Genomic DNA, 17,148 nt, shown 5'->3' with positions numbered 1-17,148 from the left:
AAAGAGAGAGAGAGAGAGAAGAGACGAGAAAAAAATAAACGAAATAACCATTTCCATATAAACGACGATCGTGCTAATATCAAAATGTTCTTCAAATGGTATACATTTCTAATGGTAACCTCGATGATAGAAACATTTTTATCGATATTTTTTCTTTTTCTTTTTTTTTTTTTTCTTTTTTTTTTTACAATTTTAGAAAGAAAACAAGCGGAATAACGATAAAATCTAGTTATGGTTTCTTCGCGGCAACATAGAGGATACGCACCGCACCGCATCGGCTGACACGCGACACGATATCCCTGCGATATGCCAACCTCTATAAACTAACGTACCTGCGTCAAGCAGCATTATCGTGATTTCTAGTATGTATATATATGTACGTATATATGTATATATATATATATATGTATGTATGTATGCATGTATGTATGTATGTTTAACAACGGAACGTAGAGTTCCTCCTTTGTCGAGACGTAGAAGGAAGGAGATACGTCACTTTGCGACAAGACAACGGAGCTCGGTTAAAACGATTAGGAGTTTAATAATAACGGTTTATCCGTAAGAGAGTATTTATCGTTGATATAGGCGCGTGATAATTTCAACGAAAGTTAATGAACCTTTGAAAGATATAACGTAATTAAAATTAATCTTTATCTCATTAATTACTTAATCATATATTCTTTAATTGTTATGACTTTTATAATTTAATAGTACAGATTTGGATATTTTTGTTTGTTAGCTTTTTTTTTCTTTTCTTTTTTTTTTTTTTTTTTTTTTTTTTTTTTTTTTTTTTTTTTTTTTTTTGTAAATCGATAAAGCGGATCGTAAGAAAACGGAGAAGTATTTAGAGGGTGATTATGGGTTGAGTACTTTTGTGAAACGAGCGCGTCTCCAAAGTCAACGGTGAGGAGTGCTTGTGGGGTAATGCATTACGCGCTAACAAGCGGAAAAGCAAGTACCCGAGATGAAAGTTCGGTAATAACGTCATCTTAAGGATATTATCCAACTATCCACACAGACCAAAACTACGGTCCCGTTGATCGTTCCCTACGACTTATTCGAGAGGAAACTTAAACCTGCGTGAGACTTATCATTAGAGTTAATCGAATCCAATCTGAACGTGTAATAGGTATTTTCCAAGGGTTTTCCCTTTTTCTATATCCTCCTTTCTCTCTCTCTCTCTCTCTCTCTCTCCCTCTTTCTTATTTTTCAACTTTTCACGGGTTTACAATCACACATTTATTTTACGTTAACTCCAGGATATTATTTCGATAATTTTCGTTTCGACAAAATAAACGATGAAGTGTTTAGTCGTACGTCACGAACATTCTGCATCGATTATCATAAATGCATTATTTCTTTTTTTCCCCTTTCTTTTCTTTTTTTTTTTCTCTCTGTTCTCTGTTCTCTCTCTCTCTCTCTCTCTCTCTCTTATATTTTTTGATTAGAGAAATTTATCGGATAGTCTTGTCACGGCTCATACTCGCTCTCTAATTTGCTCGATGGAAGTTCTGTGTCGTCCGTCACGAAATTAATTTACATTTAGACCCCGATTAAAGCATTGATTAAAACCGAGCTTAGCGAACGTTACGTGGCCTATATTCGTTTTGATTCACGTCCCGGCCTCGCGCGCTTACGTATCTTGCGGTTAATCCCCGATACACGGAAATCCAACTTGTTTCGGTACTAACTTTTCTTTAATATAAATATAATACAATATATTAATGTCAATATTTTAAACGCGATCAAACGTATTTGTAAAATGATAATATTAAATGCGTTAAATGTGTCGTAGTCCGAGATATATTTTTTTTTCTTTTTCTTCTTTTTTTTTTTTTTAGAGAATTAAGAGATGGTTCGTATGAAAAGTAAATACGATGTCTATTAAGAATAGTAAATAACATTTTCGATAACTCACGCCCGTTTCTCTTTTAATAACGTAATGACTATTAACGATCTACAGTTTTTTTGTTTGTTTTCTTTTCCTTTCTTTTCTTTTTCTTTTTTTTTTTTCTTCTTTTTTTTTTTTTCTTCGTTTCGTACAATCAGCCAAAAAGATCTAGCAATTTATTCGTCTGTGACGTTTCATTCTTCGGGGATCGCACGAAATCGAACAAGTATTTCAATTAAGACCTTCCACGCTGGTCGTTCGTTTATCGATCTTTCTCGTTCGATCGAGAATTCATTCGGAAAAGTAGAGAGAGAGAGAGAGAGAGAGAGAGAGAGAGAGAGAGAAAGAGAGAGCGGAAAAGTGGTTCGTGTATCAATCTCGCGAGATCCGCATAAAAAAACGAACGCTATCTTTTCTCCTCTTCTACCGTTTTTTTTCTCTTTTCTCTCTCTCTCTCTCTCTCTCTCTCTCTCTCTCTCTCTCTCACACACTCTCTCTGTCACTTCTTTTTTCTACAATCTTCTACTACAATGTTTTCTTTTTAAGGGGGGTTTTTTTTTTTCTTTACTATTATTATTAATTTTTCGAAGAAATCTCATAGGGCCTCGTCCTATTTAATTTTTGTATTTAATTTTGTGCACTGCACTAGAAAAAACGATATATGAAATTAAATAAAAAATTGTTATTGAAATTAAATAAAAAAAAAAAAAAAAAAAATGAACTAACGAATGAACAATCAACGGCAAACAATCACGATAAGAATGTCTATCGTTAAGACGATAAGTTTCATCATTTATTTTTCCTAGATTTTTACGATTAAGTAACACATTCTCTTCTATAAGTATGTAATTAAAAACTTTCGTTCAGATAATTATTTGCAACAATGAATTCCATAAAGTCGATCGTACAAGAAATATTTTTGCGAAAAAGAAAAAGATAATAAAATAAGAGAGAGATAAAAAAATAAATAAATAAGAGAGAAAAAAAGAACAAAGAAACAAGGAAACAAGAATGAAAACAAAAACAATATATATATAAAAAAAAAAAAAATAATAATAATAATAATAATAATAATAACAATAATAAAACGTATTCTTTATAAGTACACTTGATTGATATCGACGTCGCGAGATAAACTGATAAAGAAAGAATAAAAAAAAGAAAAAATGAATTATATATATATATATATTCATATTACTCATAATTACATTTATTCATATTACACTTTTTACATGCATAAGTGTAACAAAGACATTTTCTCATACTCTATCTCCTTCTTCCAGAGATTCACTTTGTTTTATCGCAATATTTATTCTTTTAGCGGGATTCCTCTCGTTGACCGACTTTTTGATTAACCGTGAGACGACTGAGGAAAATGAAGACTTACTGGTCGGACGTAGGGGAGGAGAGAAAGAAACAGAAAAGAAAAAAAAAAAAAAAAGAAAAAGAAAAAGGAGAAGAAACGAAAGGGAAAAAGAGAGAGAGAAAAGGAATTGAAAAGGGAGAAAGGTAGATAAAGAATGAAAAAAAATATCGTCATTACGTTAAGCGAAATAAACTAGCGATAAAATTTCCGATGGAACTCTTTCTTATCGAGTCTTTCTTATCTTTCTCTTTCTGTCTCTCTCTTTCTTTCTTACAGATTAATCATCAGGATTTAATTTAATCTTTCAACGAAGAGAAACGACGACGAGGACGACGAAGACGATGATGAGAAGGACAACGACGACGACAATGACGACGACGACGACGACGACGAGTGATCGTAAATAATTCACTGTGATATAGTACACAGTCGAAGAGGACACGCATTCTTTCCTATGCTTTCCAAAGGTTACGGTAACGAGGACGTAACATAACGTTGGAACGTAAACGTCAAATAACATAAAAAATATATGTACACATACGCACGCACATTATCGAAACGAAATGCGATCAAGACAATGATAAATCCATGAATAAATTTTATTTTCTTCATTGTTTCTCACATTCACGTATCATAAATTAATTCGAGAGAAGAAAAAAGAAAAAAAAAGAAAAGAAAAGAAATTGATAGAGAATGTTTGTTAAAGTACAAGAAGAAGAAGAAGAAGAAAAGAAGTAAAAAGGGAAAAGGGAAAAGAAATGAGAAATAAAATAAAATGAGAAAGAATAAAAAAAAAAAAAAAGAAAAAAAAGTAGTAAAAAAAAAAAAAAGAAAAACGAAATCGATCATTTTTCTTTTAAGAAATAATTTATCTAACAGAATATTAATTGCATTCTCAGGGGAATTACGGAAACGCGTAAACGTCATGAGTCATGTACAATGTCAATATTGTAACATGCACGAAGAAAAAAAAAAAAAAATAAAAAAAAAGAGACGGAAAAGGAAAAGAAAAGAAATGAGATAAGAGAAATAAAATAAAATAGAATAGAAGAGGTGATGATGATGATGATAAAAAAGAAATCAAAAAGAAAAGAAAAAAAATAAATAAATAAACATATAAAAATAAACGAAAAAGTAATCGATCATCTGCCTTACAAAAAAAAAACACACACACACACACACAAAAAAGAAAAAAAAAAAGAAAAGTAATAATCTTACAGAATATTCTCATCTAATTGCACTTTAATGGAAATAACGAAAACTCATGAACGCGTGAGTCATATATAATAATCCATCTATATTATCGTAACATACAGCTAGGCTAATGGTTTTACTCGAATACGCAATCAATTAATGAACATTTATAGAAGCTCGACGTGATAATGGTAAAGCCTGGCTTATGCACAGATTGATTACTACTTATCCATTTAAGAGTAACCACAGTTTGCCACCTATCACATCGTAGTGATAAATATATATATATATATATATATATCGTTTAAAATCCCAATTCAATAAATCGCACAAAAGAGATGATAAGGACAATAGGAAAGCCGCGAACAGGTGTATACAGGTGCAGATTAATCTAATTAAAAATGTTAGGAAATGATCTTGTTGATGTTTTCGATACGAAAAGATTAAAAAAGGATATATAAAAAAAAAAAAAAAAAAAAAAAAAGAAAAAAGACAATATAAAAACAAAAAAAGGCAAACCATTCATCGATACAATCGAGTTCTCTGTCGAGTGTCAAGTCTTTCAGACATTACAATTATCATTGATTAATCAATGAGATTAGAATCTTTTTTTTACCTATCCAATAAAAACGTTTGTTACATAAAATTGAACTAATCGGATTTAATTAAACTAAAATTTAATATCTTTTATAAATAAGATATATCGAAAAATTTTTTGATAAAATACATATATATATGTATTTTATCAAAAATACATATATATATACATATATACAAAAAATATATATATACAAAAAAAAATATATATATATATATATATATTCTTAATTTACATGATTAATTTTTGAAAATGTGTCAACTTAAAAGATAACTTTTGCCGACAATATTGAAGTATTCCTCTCCCCATCCCCCTACTTCAACCTCCCTCGATAAAGATGAAATTCCCGCACGATCACCTGTCACGATCCGATTTAAACCGAAAGAGTCAAGAATTCGTTTTCTTGAGGCTCATGTATATATATATACATACTCTTGATAAAAAACCATAGTATTCTATTCGGGTACTCACCTGAACAAGAGGAATCCCAAGCCGGTTACTGCTGCGCGCCGGACATCGTCATTTACGTCAGAAACCTGATAAAAGTGTTCGTGTAAGTATGCCGATCCATAAAATGCAATGACGGTGATATCGATATGTGAAATTCAATATCGGGTCAAGGATGAAAAATGTATGAAATTCGAATTCTCTATCTATGGTCTTTTCTTATTTTCTTTCTTTCTTTCTCTCTATCTTTTTCTTTTCTTTTTTTTCCCTATTTTCTTTTTTTTTTCTCACCCCAACCTCTTTTCTTTCTCATTCTCCTACTCCCCATTTTCTTTTCTTACCCTCCCCTCTTCTTTTTTTTTTTCTTTTCTTTTTTCCTTTTTTTCCTTTCTCTCTTTTATCCCTTTATTTTAATAGAATTACTTACGGCAACGTGTAGTAATTTTCGTATGGCTTGATTGTTCCCAGTACCACAATAAGCCATAGCTAACGTGTACATGCCGCTTCTTCGTAAAATCGGATCCTTATCGGCGCAAAGGGATGAAACGAGAGGATCAGCTTCCTCGAGACGTCCATACATAGTAAATGCAATACCGACTGCCAAGCCACGTAGGATTTTCTCATGTTGCGTTTCTTGAGCGTACTGGAAAAATAAAAAAAAAAAATATATATATATATATATATATGTTGCAAATAAAAACAACTCGAATTAATTTGTACAAAAAAAAAAAAAAAAAAAAGAAAGAAAAAAAGAAAAAAAGAAATATATATATATATGAATTTTATATGTCTTTTCGACAAACGTAATTGTTTCATTGAAATGAGCGCGTTTTTTTGCCTAATTTCTTTTTTCAATTTTCTTTTTCTTTTTTTGATTTCCTTCTCTCTCTTCGTCCAAAGATTTTCTACAATTATTTGTCCTTTTTATCTGTTTGATCAAAATTACAAAAGTAAATAGAAAAAGGATACGTATGGTGGATCAAATCTTTGAGGTAAAAGAAAAAAAAAAAAAGAAAAAAAAGAAGAAAAAAAGAACAAAAAAAAAAAAAAAGAAGCAAAAAAAAAAAAGCAAAGAGAAAAAGATATATATCTTTGTAACGCGGTAGAACCGCATTTTATCATGAATAAGAAAATATCGGAGACATTTCTTACAACATATTCCGTTATATCGGAGGCACATTATATCGCTTTTATTATGATAAATATATACGTACGACACATTGGAAAACGTATATCATGTTCTTTTTCGTACCTGCCGTTCGATACTTTCTTGGAAATTTAATGATGGTTGTAAATTTTAATGTGATGTCTTCTTCGAAGGAACGAATTTTCTCGATATTAAGTAGGACTTTCGTATTGTGTTCTGTCATTGGTCGTTGGAAAAAAAGAAAAAAGAAAAGGAAAAATAAGAAAACGAAGAAAAAGAAGAAGAAGAAAAAGAAAACGAGGGAATAATCAAAGAAAAATCTCGAACGAATCTCGATCCTGATCATCGTTGCGCTAGGAATACGAGGAGTTCTATGCTATTTTTTTTTCCTTCTTTTCTCTCTCTCTCTCTCTCTCTCTCTCTCTCTTTTTTTTCTTTTTTAGATTTCCTAGATAACTACTGTCGAGATCGATTTATCTTGTAACGTTACATGTTCACCTTGTCGAATTGAAAAAAGAAAAAAGAAAAAAAAAAAAAAAAAAAAGAAGGAAAGAAAAGAAAAGATAAGGAAAGAGATAAGTCGATTTGTAAGTTCGTAAATAGCTCGGAGCTAAAGTTGTTTCTAATCAAATATCGCAGGAAAAATTATGTAAGCAAAAAGAATTATCTCTCTTTCTCTTGCGCGTGCGAGTGCAAGTGCATAATGCTCTTTTTAATGCGGACGAATTTGCTTTGCTAGAGAAAGAAAAAAGAAAAAAGAAAAAAAAAAAAAAGAAAAGAAAAAATAAAAAAGAAGATTCATTGTCGTGAATGAATTACCGTTGGGTGAAATTTAATTGTTCTACACTAGCGACAGAAAAATGATGTCGGCAATCGTTGTGCGCTCTTGTAAAACTAGAAAATTAAGTCCATTTTTCTTTTCCTATTTCCTTTTGTATTTTTTTTTGTTTTTTTGTTTTTTTCTTTTTTTTGTTTTTTTTTTTTTTTTTTTTTTTTGTTTACATCAATCTCTACTTTATCTTTCGGCTCTCTCTATTTCTGACAGATCGAATTAAATTTTATTTAACTGAGAATAAACTATGCACTCGAATATATCATAAGATGTTGACCTTAATCATTTAAAAGTCTCTCGACGAATAATCGTATGCTCTCGTTTCTATGTATATATATTTGTGTAGATGTTATTCGTTGTAAAAGTTAAATATACCGTTTTAAATTTTCCGAAAGATCTAAGATAAATCATATTTTCTATATATATATACGCAAGAGCAAATGCACTTGCAAAAATTTTCGCTTTTAAAAATATGCGTAATGAGATCTTGACGATCGTTCATTTAAGAAAAAAAATAAAAAATAAATAAAATAGAAAATAAAAAAAGAAAAGAAAAAAAAAAAAAAGAAAAGGAAAAAGAAATGTATGTCTTGTGAGACCTTCTAATACCTTCGTGAATAATTTCTGAATAAATTTTTTTTATCCCTTATGCAATCCGTGGAATCATAAAATGATTCAGGAAATTTTCACTTTGGAAAAATCATCTACGATATTTGCATAATCGGCATTTCCATTATGAATGTTATCAATTATTCCGTACAAGTTTCCTCTCTACGATTACATTAATCGCGATACTTGTGATGTAATTAATTTCGGACAAATGTAAGAAACGTAATATTGTAAAAATTAATATCCATTAACTAATAGAGGCAAGATAAATAATTCAGAAAAAAAAAAAAAAAAAAAGAATAAAAATCTCGATCGATTCGATAATGATTAAAAAGGAAATTATCTTCATTTGTGTAGTACTCTAGTAATATCGTTCTTATCAATTCTTTTTCTCTTTTTCTTTGCAACAAAAGTGAAATACTTTTCGATTTTATATAGATATATCGATTCTAATTAAATCGATTAACAGCAAAACAATGCAATCTAGTGTGCAAAAAATTGAATAAAATACAAAAAAAAATTTTTTTTTCTTTTACATTATCGATTACGAAAATGATCTTATGATAAACATCTCACTTATGTTGATACTATTTCTCTTTCATATTAACACACGTGGAATATTAAATTCTTTGATAAAAATATCGCATTATCGAGCATTGTGGTATATTAGTAGATAATCTGTAGAGCGAGTCTGAGAGTATAAAAGGAATGATTTGTGTTGTCGAGAATGAAAACGAGAACGAAGACGTACTCTGACGCATCGGACATTACGATGGGTTCTCCGTTTATTTTCTTAGCACGTTCGTATCATCTTAACAGAAAAAAAAAGCAAAAAAACAAAACAAAACAAAATATAAAATAAAACAAAAAAATAAATAAGGAGTAAACTAATTCGAACATTTAATTAATGATATATACATACATATGTCACTTTTAATTACAGTTTTTTGTGTTCTATCACTGAACCTTGCCAAAGCCGAAGATATATTTTACTTTTCTGATGATACTGGGACCACTCATGTAATTTCTGTGGAGGACTATGACTTAACCAACGAGGATATTACATTTTTGAAAGCTAATTTATCTGGGGTGAAATTCATTCTTTATACGCGGTTAGTATATACAATATATATATACACATATATGTATGTGTTAATAAATCAATTGAAATTATTATCAAGATATATTGATATTAGATTGATGCAAAAGTTCGTCCTACTTTTAATAGAAAAATTGAAGAAAACTTTTATTCATTATTTTTATTATTTCTTATTTTTAATGAATAAAAGTTTTCATTAATTTTTCTATAAAAATTAGAACGAATTTTCGCATCAATTCGATATTAATCAATCGTAATTGTAATTCAATGGAACGTTTATCACAAAATTTAATTCTATTGTTTTAGACAAAATCCTATCGATGGTTACATTTTAAAATTGGACGACTTGCCGAATCTTCAGAATCCTGATTGTACGTGGAATGCGAGTAATCCTACGAAAATCATTACACACGGCTGGAGAGGATCTCACAAAAGTGATTCATGCGTTAGAGTTCGCGATGGTATATAAATCTAAATGAATTTTTTTCTTTTCTTCTTCTTCTTCTTTTTTAATTAGATCTTCATAGACTAATTTCGATTTTATGTTTGTAGCCTATCTAACAGTTGGTGATTACAATGTAATCGTAATCGATTGGGAAAATATTGCTAGTGATATACTTTATAGTAAAGTAAGAGCATGTATACCTAATGTTGCTTTATACGTCGCTAAATTTATAAATTATATGCAAGCTGTTGCCGATTTAAATCCAAAGAACACGTTAATGGTTGGTCATTCTTTGGGTAGTCATCTCATGTCACTTGCAGCAAACAATATTTCCGATAGCATTGCAGATGTCGTCGGTACGTTAAAATATACATACATACATACATACATACATATATATATATATGTATATATATAAATTAAATCGTATTGTTTAAAATATTATTCGATAATGATTTTCCTGTCAGGTCTTGATCCCGCTGGACCAGGTTATACCAATGCTAATCCTAATAATAGAATCGATAAAACTCATGCGGATTACGTACAAGTAATTCACACGAGTTCTGGCAGATTAGGCTTGAAAGGTAATTACGGTACAGCTGATTTTCACATGAACGGTGGAAATACACAACCGGGATGCGGTGTCTGGGATATAATAGGTATTTTTAATCTATTCTTCATGTTAATTTTAAATCTATCTTTAAATCTAAACTATCCTGTTTTTTAACTTTTTTTTTTTTTAGGAAAATGCTCTCATGCAAGATCATACATATATTTTTCGGAATCCATTGAAAATCCTCATGGTTTTCGAGTTACTCCTGTTACATGCACACGATCCTCGTGTCCTAACGTATACATGGGTGGATCTTCTCTCGATCACAAGTAAATCATCATAATCTTATATATATGTATATATATATATATAATATTTTATGTTTCTTAATTTAGAAATTAATTACTTTTTATAATTTTATATAGCGCCCAAGGATCTTATACATTGGCTACTGCTAGCGAACCTCCTTATGCTTTAGGATAATTAATGTGATATTCTTTTTTTTTTTTTTTTTTATTTTATCAAAATTATTGTAAATATCTTTTATATATTCTAATATTAGCGTTATTTCTTTCTTTTTAATCATTTCCACTCGATGCTCTTTTTGACTCGAGACATTTTACGACATGTTTGACGTAATTGTTTATCCTCTAATATAAAAATGATTAAATATATAAATTAATCTATAAAACTTTTATACTTAAATATTTTTATGTATCTTTACATCTATAATGAAATAAATTTCTTGAATATTAATCTCTGTAATGTTGTTCAGTATGATATTTTATAAAGTCAATTATCAATATGCGTGCTCTCTTGTCGGGGCACGTATTAAAGATAATATGTTGTCTTATGTCTTTTGCTTATCATCATTTCATCAAGAGTAGATCTTTCTCTTTCCAGTTAGAAAGATATATAGTTTTCTCATTCAAATGGATATCTTTCGAAGTAAGAGATTAAAGTGGAAGTTTGGTCATGAGTCTGGCAAATATATCTTGCCACTTGATCGTTCAATTAAAATTTTCATATATCGCAGATAATTAAGCGATCGTACATTTCTCTCTGCCTTTTTTTTTCTCTTTTCTTTTTCTACTGTTTTATATACAGTACATATCAGAATTGATTAAACATCATTTCAAGGATTTCCTTAAGAAACAGTATGCTTTGAGACATAGTGATCTTGCCACGATCAACGCAACCCATATATATATTATGTAGATTTTTTTTTTGATTTTTTTCTCACATTAACTTCACCATCTCATAAAATTCTTTTTACAAGAGTCAATCCTGTATTATCCCAATTGTTTAAATTGCTTAAACATGTCACAATCTTTTTTGTCTTCCTATGCTAAAATTAATGAATTGTTTTTTCTATATGTTACTGTAGATTTGTTATAATTTTTTTTTTTTCTTTTTAAGATTTCGCAAATTCTTCCTATTCATTAAGAATGTCCCAGTCAAATGACATTTTTAATTTTTGTAATTCTTCCGCCAAGATACAATTTGTATAATATCTATTTGTAAAAAATATAATGTTCCTGAGCATCAAGAATTTTCTCCAACAACATTGCATAAAGATCTAACGGTATTCTTGTTGATACCGGAAGGTCAAGTCTTATCAATAATCTCCATGACCATTATCTTATCAATATATATGTTCCTTTAATAGAATACGATATTACAAATATAGGACGTATTTAAGTCTGTTAACATATAAACTCTAATACTTTAATTGGTCGATTAATAAATAATGAATGATATTTAAATTTAATAATTAACGCAATTCGATTTATGATCTTAGATTAATTTGAAATAAGAAAAATCTTACAGCTGTATGAAAGTGTATCATTTTATAGTTCGAAAGATTATATATTGTAAAATGTTTCGAGTTTCAATGAAATCAAATGCAAATAAATATCGCCGTACGAACGATTTACCAAATAATGATAAAGGGTCACTTCACGAGTTCAAAGGATTAAATTCTATCTAACTTACGATCAACTGTTATATAACTCGTATATGTCATAAGATGTTGACATTAATCATTTAAAAGTTGAATCTCGACGGATAAGTGTGAGCACGCTTATGCATGTATGTTATTCGTTATAAAAGTTAAATATACCGTTTAAAATTTTCCGAAAGATATAACATAAATAATAATTTCTATATATATTACGCAAGAGCAAATGTACTCGGAAAAATTTTCACTTTTAAATACGTGTAACGAGATGTTGACATTGTTAAAAAAAAAAAAAAAAAAAAAAAAAAAAAAGAAAAGGAAAAAGGAAAAGGAAAAAAATTGTTTGTCTCGTGAGATCATTTAATATCATCGTAAATAATTTCTGAATAAATTTTTTTTTATACCTTATGCAATCCGTGAAATCATAAAATGATTCAGGAAATTTTCACTTCGGAAAAATCATCTACGATATTTGCATAGTCGGCATTTCCATTATGAATGCTATCAATTATACCGTACAAGTTTCCTCTCTGTGATTCCATTAATCGCCAGCGTTAACTTATGATGTAATTAGTTTCGGACAAATGTAAGAAACGTAATATTGTAAAACTTAATATCCATTACCTAATAGAGGCAAGATAAATAATCCAGATAAAGAAAAAAAAAAAAAAAAAATCCCGATCTTTACAAATCAAAACTGATTCAAAAATGATTAAAAAGGAAATTATCTTCATTTGTGAAATACTCTAGTAATATCGTTCTTATCAATTTTTTTGTTTCTCTTTTTCTTTATATGTATACTGCAACAAAAGTGAATACTTTACGATTTTATACAGATATATCGACTCTAATTAAATCGATTAACAACAAAACGATTCAATCTAGTGAGCAAGAAATTAAAATTAAAATTAAAATTGAATAAAATAAAAAAAAAAAAGATTTTCTCTTTTACATTGTTGATTGCAAATAGGATCTCATGATAAATATCTTGTTTAGGTTAATATTCTCTTTCATATTAACGCACGTGGAATAACAAATTCCTTGATAAAAATGTCCTATTATCGAGCATTGTAGTATATTAGTTGATAATCTGTAGAATGAGTCTAAGAGTATAAAAGGAACAATTTGTGTTGTCGAAAATAAAAACGAAAACGAAAATGTACTCCGACGCATTGGAGATTACACAATAGGTTTACCATTTATTATTTTATTAGCACGTTCGTATCACCGTAAAAAAAAAAAAAAAAAAGAAAAAAAAATAATAATTCGAACTTTTAATTGATGATATACACATATATATGTCACTTTTACGCAACTTTAATACAATGATAGTCAATAAAAATAGTGAATAAAATTTTTCTTTAATTTTCATATAAAAATTACCAATCAACTTTTGCCAATTAATCCGGTATTAATTAATTGATAAAAAATTGAATTCTATTGTTTCAGAAAACAATCCTATCGATGGTTATATTTTAAAATTGGACGACTTGTCGAATCTTCGGATTATGTACAAGTAATTTATACGAATATTGAAAAATAATTGAGAGATATAACTACGATTAGAGTTGATTTTCACGGAAAATAAATTTCCAAATCTATTTTAAATCCTTTTGTTTTTTCCTTTATTAAGGAAAACAATTAAATTTTATTAATTATTTTTTATAATTTTATAATTTTATAATTTTATAAAGGGATCTGATATACTGCCAACGAATTTCCTTACGTTTTAGGGTAATTAACGTGATAATTTTTTTTATTTTGTCACAACTATCGTAAATATTTATTTATATTTTTTTTTTTTTTTTTATATTAAACACAACTCATTGATATACGAATGTAATTTTAATTTTTCCGTATTATTTAAAGTTACGAAATATAAAGAAAACACTTACCGCGACCATGTCTTCGATGGCTTGCGTAGATTTAGAACCCAACATGACCATTCCCATTGCAATTCCTGCTGCTTCGCCCGTAACTGCATCGTCTTGATATAAATTAAATTTCAATTGTTCGTATACGTCCTGACGATGAGAACCCATGGCTGCTAATCCAAGTCCCAAGCAACCACCATGACGTACCATCTAAAATATTGTGGTACAAAATGTTTTTTGTAGAACAAACATGTGGAAAAAGAAAAATGAAAAAGAAGATAAAAAGGGACAAGATATTATACCTCATTTTGTGCATCTTTAAGTTGACCTAATAGATAATCTGTTATGGCAGCACCATGATTCGCATGGATTAATCCAAGTGCATAGAGACCACCACCCTCTGAATAACCAGCACCAGCTCCTGTGTCACGTGGTAAATAAGATTGCATTAACGCTAATGCTTCTTGCTCATGACCTCTGTGAATTACTCCTAAAGAAGCTGTTGCTGTTAATTTTGCCCAGTTTGTAGCACGAGCTAACCACTCCAAATTATCTCTAAAGAATTAAATCGATATCATCTTATATATCCATACAGAAACAAAAACAATGTACATAATAACATGGATTTGAAAATATTTACTATCGTCGTACCGTAAAAATTGATCACTAGTAGTTCCAGAATGCATGAATGCATTTGCTATTACGGTGGCAGTGTGACAAATGGATACGCGTATAGCATCCTTTGTATTTTTTAATATCAACATATCTGTATGATTACTACGAATTAAAAATTGTAAATGTAAATCAATGGATATTTCTCCACCCAAAATACTTGATAAAGCATCAACTCGTTCTTGTTGTTCCTTTTCTTCAGGACTCTAAAAACGAATAATCAATAAAAGAAAAAAAAAAAAAGAATGATAAACAGAATTTTAAGATACGGCTAATATACACGTACTAAGCTTTCGATACTACGTTGTGCCTTTTCCTCTGGTGCCGGTGTACTACTTTCAGTCTCCATACTTGCAGAATTTGAACTAGTCTCAGCAATTGGTTTTGCTGCAGGTTTAATAATTGGTTTTACCATAAGTGCTCCCGGTATCGGAGCAGTGGCTCGCAATGCTTGCAAAACACGACCAAGAAACTGTTGCGTCGCTGATTCGTATAAATCAAAAGCGATTTGATAGGCCATCAAGACACAATCTTGGGAACCTTTGCTAAGTTTATCTAAAAGTTCTGCAACAGCTAATGGATCGTCAAGAAATATTAAGCACTGACACATATTCACATAGTCAGGCGTTCCCAAATTACGATAAAGGTTTACTAAACATCGAAGTACGGTATTACGGAAGCCTCTATTTTGTATAAGACTCATAACAACTTGGAATGCATATGACAGCATACCACTTACGTCATCCTAGAATTAAAAGAGAAAAAAAAGGGAAGTTAATTATACAAAACTTTAGTGCAAAATTGATAATACAAAATATTTACTTTGTATCTTACAGATTGCATAATGGCAGCTTCAAAAACATCCATTCTGCGTGTTTCAAGAGCAAGACCAAGTGCCTGACGATATTGATTGTCTTCTAAACAACGATGAAACATTCTATTCACAATTCCTTCAAGTCTTGGATCTATTCCCTTACTACCAGGTGGTAATTTTCCCTCAGCTTCCAATACACGTTGTTGAGTATAATAATCAATGCATTTTGCTATAAGAAGGATACTAATGATATTGAAAATACAAAGGAAAGTGTCTCATTCATATTAAAAAAAAAAAAAGATTTATATAATACCTATGGTAGTATCGACGTATTCATTACGAGCATTCACGTCAAACAGTTCACCTGCTCCAAGAGCATAGGTAAGAGAATCTTCAAAACTTCCTAAATGATAATAAACTTTACTGGCTACTAAAGCAGCCAATTCGTGTTGGTTAAACGATTTATCCTCGTGTAGAATTTCACTAAAATATTAAACATATCTTATTTACTTCCATTATTTCATATAAATTATATATAAATATTTCACGTACATCTTCTCAATCGCTTCAGAAATTTCAGGCCAGAATTCATCTACAATCATGTCGAGTTTCTTTAAAGCAAACACCTTTAATTCCGGCATTGGCTCCTCGAGCAGAGATATAATACCAGCTGTGAAAATACAGTAAAATGATAAGAATCAAATTATGCTTCAATTATTATAACTTTATTCTCATATCAATCAACCATAATGATATATAAATGATATCAAATATTGACAAGAATATCATAGATTTTTAGGTTAGGGAACACAGGATTTGCAAATCATTATATATGCACTAGTGACTGTCGTCAAAGTATGACAAAGAAAATCATTTATAATATATCCAATACGCGTTGCAATAATTTATACGTATCTAAAGTAAAATATTACCTGCAGACGTGATGTTCATCTTGATTTTCACTTGATATAACTTTTTCTAAAGAAATCTCAAAGAGAAAATTTGCTGAAATCCGACGCAGATCTTATCAGCTAAAATTCAACTGAATTGAGGCTACGGCACCTTCGTCAGTATTGCCAACATGAAATATATAAATCTATAACGATAGATACACTTTGAAAATTCTAATCTATACGTATAAATCTAACCTCACAAAATACATTAATTAAACGCAATTTTTATAGGAATTAAATATAATCCTTATCTAACTTATGATTATGTATTTTATATATATATATAATGTTAAAAAATAAAAATTCCAATATCCCACGATGAAAAAAGTTTTATCAGCGCCTCCGTTGACGATGCTTAGATCCAATGTCGCTGTTGTCGATGCCCGCTGATGATTAAGCTATACGAATATTTACTAATACTTATGATTGTACGAAGTAAATTTTGATATTCCATACTACGTAATTAATTAATTAACAACGAATCGAAAATGTAGCCAATAGCACAATGGTATATTGCTTTTTATTACAATTACATCGTTACATGTTACGTCGTAAATATCAATTGTCCAAGTCTCATCATACGGATGATTCCTGCTTATGGAGATACACAATTTTTTCATATTTTTCGTATAAACAATCGGTTATTTACGTATAATATAAATTTATTATAGATAAATAGAAATGTAATAAAAAT

The 17,148-nt window shown here is 29.5% G+C and overlaps 2 protein-coding genes across 3 annotated transcripts in view; one reads left to right on the top strand and one right to left on the bottom strand.

The window, feature by feature from the left end:
* The window catches only part of Rpn2 (Regulatory particle non-ATPase 2), a 63,552-nt gene extending 46,962 nt beyond the window's left edge, over window positions 1-16,590 (bottom strand). The window contains exons 1-10 of one of the 2 annotated variants that reach the window (XM_035874267.2): window positions 16,434-16,590; window positions 16,054-16,171; window positions 15,815-15,984; window positions 15,510-15,730; window positions 14,974-15,432; window positions 14,667-14,893; window positions 14,318-14,570; window positions 14,037-14,225; window positions 5,924-6,139; window positions 5,521-5,585 (exon numbers count right to left, since the gene is read on the bottom strand). In XM_035874267.2, the coding sequence (XP_035730160.1) occupies window positions 5,521-5,585; window positions 5,924-6,139; window positions 14,037-14,225; window positions 14,318-14,570; window positions 14,667-14,893; window positions 14,974-15,432; window positions 15,510-15,730; window positions 15,815-15,984; window positions 16,054-16,171; window positions 16,434-16,452 (1,937 nt within the window). In that variant the 5' untranslated portion in view covers window positions 16,453-16,590. The remainder of the gene's footprint in view (window positions 1-5,520; window positions 5,586-5,923; window positions 6,140-14,036; window positions 14,226-14,317; window positions 14,571-14,666; window positions 14,894-14,973; window positions 15,433-15,509; window positions 15,731-15,814; window positions 15,985-16,053; window positions 16,172-16,433) is intronic. The other variant, XM_035874268.2, reaches the window with a different exon arrangement.
* Window positions 8,733-10,937, top strand: LOC118445189 (phospholipase A1). Its single transcript, XM_035874274.2, has 7 exons — window positions 8,733-8,884; window positions 9,028-9,196; window positions 9,490-9,644; window positions 9,736-9,984; window positions 10,096-10,287; window positions 10,372-10,510; window positions 10,607-10,937. Exons 1-7 carry the CDS (start codon window positions 8,812-8,814, stop codon window positions 10,662-10,664), a joined length of 1,035 nt encoding a protein of 344 aa, XP_035730167.1. The 5' UTR covers window positions 8,733-8,811; the 3' UTR covers window positions 10,665-10,937.
* Window positions 16,591-17,148: the final 558 nt, after the last annotated feature.

The sequence above is a fragment of the Vespa mandarinia genome, chromosome 3 (assembly GCF_050613455.1).
Source record: "Vespa mandarinia isolate Hongniang chromosome 3, ASM5061345v1, whole genome shotgun sequence".
Lineage (NCBI taxonomy): Eukaryota > Metazoa > Arthropoda > Insecta > Hymenoptera > Vespidae > Vespa > Vespa mandarinia.
This window is presented reverse-complemented; position numbering and strand designations above follow the sequence as displayed.

Excerpts from the sequence above, each read along its gene's own strand:
- LOC118445189 (XM_035874274.2), top strand. The coding sequence starts at position 8,812 with ATGAAAACGAGAACGAAGACGTACTCTGACGCATCGGACATTACGATG. Across the intron at positions 8,885-9,027 it reads TCCGTTTATTTTCTTAGCAC|TTTTTTGTGTTCTATCACTG; the intron begins GTTCGTATCATC and ends TTTTAATTACAG. Across the intron at positions 9,645-9,735 it reads ATGCGTTAGAGTTCGCGATG|CCTATCTAACAGTTGGTGAT; the intron begins GTATATAAATCT and ends TTATGTTTGTAG.